This window comes from Aegilops tauschii, chromosome 7, assembly GCF_002575655.3.
Source record: "Aegilops tauschii subsp. strangulata cultivar AL8/78 chromosome 7, Aet v6.0, whole genome shotgun sequence".
NCBI lineage: Eukaryota > Viridiplantae > Streptophyta > Magnoliopsida > Poales > Poaceae > Aegilops > Aegilops tauschii.
The window spans coordinates 400,343,805-400,350,562 of record NC_053041.3 but is presented as its reverse complement, the minus strand read 5'-3'; the positions used below and the strand labels follow the sequence as shown (position 1 = coordinate 400,350,562).

Below are 6,758 nucleotides of genomic sequence, written 5' to 3'. Positions count from 1 at the left end.
TTTATTTTTGAATCTTGAACATTTTTTGAATCGATGAACGTTCTTTTAAAAAACTCATGAACATTTTATAAATTCATGATTTTTCTAAAAGAGAAAAACATACGTATAATATATTGTGCATCCTCCTACATACAAGGTCATGTGCTTGTTCTGGTGGTTTGCTCGCGCAACAATGTGCCACTGTTCGCGGGTTCAAATCCCATAGGATGACAGCCATAGGAAAACTGTCGATTCAGATGTGACGCAAGTCGCACTGCTGGCCCGTGTCACCTCGTACAAACGCAAGTTCCAGGACTAAGTTGGACGTCGCCAGCGACTACGAGGACTATAGATGCAATTATCTCATAGGATGACAGCCATAGGAAAACTGTCAATTCAGATGTGACGCAAGTCGCTACTAAAGTTATTTTCGGCATGATGCTTTCCAAATCACAAGTCGTCAATGCAGGGGACGCAGAGGCATAGTAAAAACTTTTACATGAAGTTATTTTTTCTCCTCTGTTCTACTTGATGTAACAAGAAAAATGTCTATGAAGAAGTTGAAACGGAACACAGCAAGAACAGCAAAGGGTATGTCCAGAGATGCAAAGATCTAGACATGAGCCACCACCACAAGCAAGAGGGGCTCGTTGACCTACCTACGACGCAAGTCCAGGGACGTGCATCAGAAACGCAAACGCAAATGCACACCAACTTAGGTGGGCTGCACCACACTACGGCAGCCTGCGCCTTCGCGGTCCAGCTTGATGCTTCCTGCTCGCTCGGTCATCGGTTCAAGTCGAAGCAGCAACGCCGAAAGAGGGTACAAGCCATCCGTTCTTCTTCCCATGCTCCACATAGGAGAGGAACTTCTCCCTGGCATCGGGTATGTCGAGAGCCAGATCGTCAAGCCCGTCCCGGACCCTGGAGAACCCCTTGGTCATCTGGTTGATGGTTATGATCCCTTCGCCAAAGCACTCGTGCAGCAGAGAAAGCGTGCACTCTTTCTTCTTCTCCATTGCCATGACGAGCGCCTTCTTGACCACCTCGTGATTGAAGAAAGGCATGCCCATCTCACGGATGCACTTGCATGCTTCTCCTACATCGCCTCCGCTCTCGTACTCCTCCAGGAGCTTTGTAATCTTGTCCTTGGCGTCCTCCACGGCCCATCCTGTCCCGCCACCCCAGCATCTCAGTAGCCTCTCTCCTGCGTGGCGTGCCGAGGCAAGTGAGCGTGCCATGTTCAATGTTTCAGCCCCACTGCACTTTGGTGGAAGGATGCTGCCAATCTCATCTAAGTTCAGAGGCGCAAGCACATCATCGATCACTGCCCTCGCTAGGAACAGTCCCAGCTCATCTGAGGCATCCAATATGTCCAGTGCAGTATCTTCTGCAGATTCAAGAAGCATTATGAATCCCTTGACGATGTCTTCATTGGAGAATAGCTCCATGCTTAATGAGGATAGGAGAACTGATGCCATCTCTTTCTCCCTGTTCTTGCGATCCATGGCAATTGTTATCAGTTTCTTGATAAAGACCGGGTTGTACTCTGGTAAACCAAGTTCTTTGAGTGTGCGAATAAGCTCTGGTATATCATCAGAAAGGAAGTACTCATGTATCATAGACACAGCCTCCCTCTTGTACCTCCTCAGCTTCTCATGGTCATCATCTTGGACACTGCCGTTGGCACCTGAAGATTCATACGAAGAGTCAAGCCAACCCTCGGAAACTGCTTTCGATACCAATGTCTGGAATTGAGATTTTGCTGATGGTATATCAAGGGAGAGATCATCAAGACTCTCAACAATACGGGAGAAACCCTTCACCATCTGACTAGAGCTTATCAAACCTTCTTCAGATGCCTCCTTCAGAAGCTTGACAATAAGGGTTTCTGCAGCTGGACTTTCCATTCCAAGAGTGGCAGCTCGTTTCACGACCTCATGGTGGAAAAATGGCACGGCCAACTCTCTTATGCACCTACACGCCTCAGCTGTATCACCATTCTTGATATATTCCTTTAGAAGATCAGTAATCCTCCTCTTTACCTCCTCCACTGTGATGTGAGTTGAACCACCCCATCGTCGCTCAAGTAACTCTGCATGGTGGGGTGCTGAAAGATAGCTCTTTGCTGCAATTTGTAAAACTTGCAAGCCCTTTGAAGACTCTGTCAGGCTTCCTTTTGCCTTGTTGAGAAAAGCAGGTGGAAGAATGTCATCTACAACTGCTCGTGCAATGAAAAGAGCAAGAACATCAACTGCATCAGGTATGTCAACAGCCAAATCATCAACAGCCTGTAGCAGCATCACAAACCCTAGTTTGATTTGAGTTGAACTGAGCCCATCACCATACAGAGATGATAACAGCACTGATACCATCTCTTTCTCCTTGTCATGTCTGTCCATTGCCATGGAAACAAGCTTCTTGACAAAGTAGCGGTGGAAGTCATCATAACCCAGCTCTTTAAGATCAGAACCTGTCTGCTTAACATCACCAGTGCTGAAATATTCCTCAATGATTGTGACAAGAGATTTCTTGTAGTCCTCTAGTGGGGTTGTAGCAGGGGCTTCAATTAATTCATATGGTTCCTGATTAACAAAACACAGCACGATGAGTGTCCAAAGTTAGGTTGAGTACTGAGTATTAACCACATAACAAGTTAACAACATATTTAGACAAAGCTGAATATTATATTTACCAGTTTCTTGTGACTTGAAAAAATCAAACGGTTCAGCATTGCATGAAAAAATGACTGGAGTATACAGGTCAAGACCATGAAGTATTACCTCATCGCTATCATAGTTTGGATCATTTCGGTCAAGGAATGTGGCTGTATCAGCGTCGATAAGTCTTCCCCAGGTGCCTTTGCCACCAGCACCATCTGTAGTACAGAAGATCAACAAATCAGACATTTTAGCAATTTTCTATATTACAAAAGTAGAAATGAGAACTAATAGACCATGAGACACTGGAAAACACAGCCATTTTTCGACGTGCAATTAGTTGATAGAACCTATAGCGATATTCAAGAATTCCCCAAACTCAAGGACCCCACAATGTATTAGACTTGGATTGTGAATGGGTAATCACTGTTTCTATCGTGGAAGAATCATAAACTGAACATCATACTGTCATGTAACGTAATCACATGACAGAGTTTTTTTTAAACAAAATAACACACATATAGTACAGATTTAAACTCAAGAAATTGCACATTTGCATTCTATACTAGGCCACACAGCAACTACATGGTGTAATGAATAGATGGACCCATTTTAGATTTTTATGCTACAATAGCAGGGACAAGAAAAGAAAGGCTCAAGAAAGTATCCCTGACAGCTAGTCTCTGGTAATAGCAACTGAAGTCAATGCCTCGGCAGTTTTAATTGTAAAATCTAACCATATGCGTTCAGGGTGAGTCCAGGTAGTACAATATACACTTCATTGAAGATCCCAAATACTCCACGCCCAATGTGTACAGGAAATAAATGGAAGCTAAACAAGCAAGAAAACAAAGGACCAGTAACTATAAGCCCAGAATGACAACCTCCTTTTCTAATGAAACACAGAGTGAAAATTTCAAATAGGAAAGGGAAACAAACCACGATGCACAGCTTCTTAACAAAAACACATAATCAATTGCTACCAGAAAGAGAGAAGCCTGCATTGCAACATGCTGCAATACACTATATCTATACCAATATAAAAGGACCCAAAGCGGCAGATCCAATTTATCCCGGCCATCAAACCATGTCAATCCAACGACCTAGATTGCTCCAATGGCGAGCACTCAACATGTTTAGCGTGCAAATAATATCATACCAAATATCAGTATCAACACTAATCACATAATTGGCATGCAATTAATATTCTACCTAAATCAACAACAACAACAACAACAAAGCCTTTAGTCCCAAACAAGTTGGGGTAGGCTAGAGGTGAAACCCATAAGATCTCGCAACCAACTCATGGCTCTGGCACATGGATAGCAAGCTTCCACGCACCCCTGTCCATAGCTAGCTCTTTGGTGATACTCCAATCCTAAATCAAGGTAGAATTAATATTTTGCCAAATATCAACATGCATTGCACGTACGCATTTACTAGTTCTATAAAAAACTAGGTTCCAATAACAGCTAGAAGTAATAACAATAAGGATACCAAATGAGTTTTCCAGTTATTACGAAAATAACGAAAAACAGTACAGACAGCTAACATAAAAAGTGGAATACTAATCAGCAGGATCTAGTATAATCATATATAGGACATGCATACATACACATAGATGTTGACCAACTTCCATCGGCTAGAATTGTGAGCTAAAACAATTAGAGGAATACAAACAGACCATATCCCAACAGAACAAGAGATGGCCAACTGCTCATCATACAATATGATGAACGAGTGGGGAACAATTCACTCGACAATATAGACGGCAACCATCACAGTCAGCTCATGGCACATGTTACAAGTAGAAGGAATCTGAAGTGCTCTGTCTTAGCAAATGTCCTGTAAAAGATGGTTGTCTTGCCCACACAGGAAAAGTCAGTGGTATCAACTAACTGAAAGCTTCTTATCAGGAACAGGTAGATAATATACTCAGACGGACGACTTCACAGTACCATATATCAGATCCTGGGATCTGAGTACACCTATGGATCAAAAAAGCAGAGAGCAACAAAAAAAATTCCTAAAGGGTAACAGATGCAACCAGAATACTGGTGATCAATTCAACCAACATAGAAGAATGCTACACGGCCAGATTGTAATTGCCATTACCCGACAAAACCAATCCCCTTTAGGCAGCTCAGGAGTCAGGAGCACAAATTAACACGCACACGGAACCGACAAAACCAATCCCCTTTAGGCAGCTCAGGAGTCGGGAGCACAAATTAACACGCACACTGAACCGCTAAACCGATTCATGCATGCAAAGCTAACCCGCGCCACCAACAGCAGGTTTATGCCATCAAAATGCAATGGTTATCAACTTACCAACCTACTGCAACAAATCGAAATCGGCAAACTAGTGAACAGTCAAACAATTGATGACCCCCTGATAAAATTTTGTCAGCGCTGTATGATGTATAGGCCACAATGTGCTACCTCCATATAATGAGAGCCCCACCTCAATGAGACGCAAAAACTAGCAGCATGAGCATAGGAGAACTACAAGCATAGCTTCCAAATAAACATCAACAGCAAGATCAACTCAGCTGCTAAACCTGCATTCCCAGAACCCTAAACTAGATCGACTCCACATGAGGCATGAACAACAGGCTACGCAGTCCACTGAGGCGGTAATAATAGCAGCACAGCAACATTGCGTCCTAATCAAGCACGCCAAGCTCTAAAACCAGCCCCATAACAACAGGGAAGCTATTAATTACACAGGGCACAAACAGATCGAGCGCCGCCTCACCTTTCTTAAGCTTGACGGCCTTCCCGGAATGCGAGCGTCGCGCGTGCCTCGCCCCAGCTCCGCCCCCGCCCCCGCCTCCGCCTCCCCTCGCGGCGGCGGCAGCGGCGCGCACCTGCTGCTGGTGCAGCTCGTACTGCTGCAGCAGCGCGGAGGTGGTGCTCCCCGTGGGCGAGCGCGGCGACGTGAGCGAGAGCGTCTCGGCGTTCTGCACCGCGATCCGCAGCTTCTCCCGCTGCTCCTGCGTCAGGAACCCCCCATCGTTCCTCGGCGACGCCATCCCGAATCCACCGCCCTGCGGCGACAATTACAGCACCAACCAAAAAAACCAAACTAAATCAGCGTCGCCTCGCACCGAAATGGGGAACGAACTGGAGCGGGGGAGACGGGGGGCCGCCGCGCGCAGGCAGCGAGCACGGCGGGAGCCGACACCCTATCCAGACATAGTACGTACCTAGGGTTTCCTCCGCGGATCGAGCGCCCCCCAAACCCGTGCGCGAGATTTGCGTGCGTGCGCCGCGGCTGCGGAGCGAGCGAGCGAGTGGTATGGTACTGACTTTTTTTTTTCCTCCCCTTCCCTTTCGCTTTTGGTTTTCCTCCTGGAGGAGACGAGACTGAGCCGAGGGAGAGAGGGATGGATAGGGGGTTTTATATGGAAGGCGGCGTGGGTTCCGGGACACGTCGCCTGCACCAGACACGCTCTTCGACCTCGTGGGACCCACCGTGCCCGAGCCCACGTGTCATTGAGACTGCATGAGGGGCTGTTGGGTGGGCTCACCGGTTTCGAGGCCCACTGGTTTGGGCCGCGGATCCCTATCCCATCCCCACGTGGCAGTCCGCGGTTCGGCCGCTCGTGGCTCACTTCGCGCACACGGGTTAAGCACATAGCTGCTGCTGACATGTGGGGCGTGGAGTACTTTGGGCCCACTTGTCGGTGGGATGTTGAATATTTTAGGGGCAATAGATGAGTGGTCGGTGGGAGTCGGATCAGGCCGTGGGAGTTAGGGTTTTGCTTTGCTCGGGGAGGTGGTTTGGGATCTTCTGTGGCTGGCCAAGTTGGCGTCACTGACAAGAGGGAGGTCGTGATTGGCCCCGGACGATGTGGATAAGGCGAGTGACGGGCCGGATGAGCATGACGCGTCGGACTAAGGTCAAGATTCGGTGTCATCTCTTCAGTGACAACCTCCTTATGGTCTATTGATCTAGTTGTATTTTGAGCCCAAATTTGATAAGAAATTTATAACTAACAAAATGTTTATGCATGTCATAAAAAATTATATCATTAAATTTATATTTGAACATAGTTTTCAGTGACATTATTTTTGTGACATGCATTACCATTTTGTTAATTAAATTCATGGTCA

At 46.3% G+C, this 6,758-nt stretch overlaps 1 protein-coding gene across 1 annotated transcript; it reads right to left on the bottom strand.

Moving 5' to 3' along the window:
• Positions 1 to 462: 462 nt before the first annotated feature.
• On the bottom strand, positions 463 to 6,079 carry LOC109760989 (MA3 DOMAIN-CONTAINING TRANSLATION REGULATORY FACTOR 4). Its single transcript, XM_020319776.4, has 4 exons — positions 5,849 to 6,079; positions 5,398 to 5,689; positions 2,763 to 2,857; positions 463 to 2,564 (listed from the first exon to the last, which is right to left on the bottom strand). The coding sequence occupies exons 2-4, from the start codon at positions 5,672 to 5,674 to the stop codon at positions 774 to 776; spliced, it is 2,163 nt and encodes a 720-aa protein (XP_020175365.1). The 5' UTR covers positions 5,675 to 5,689; positions 5,849 to 6,079; the 3' UTR covers positions 463 to 773.
• Between the last annotated feature and the right edge of the window lie 679 nt (positions 6,080 to 6,758).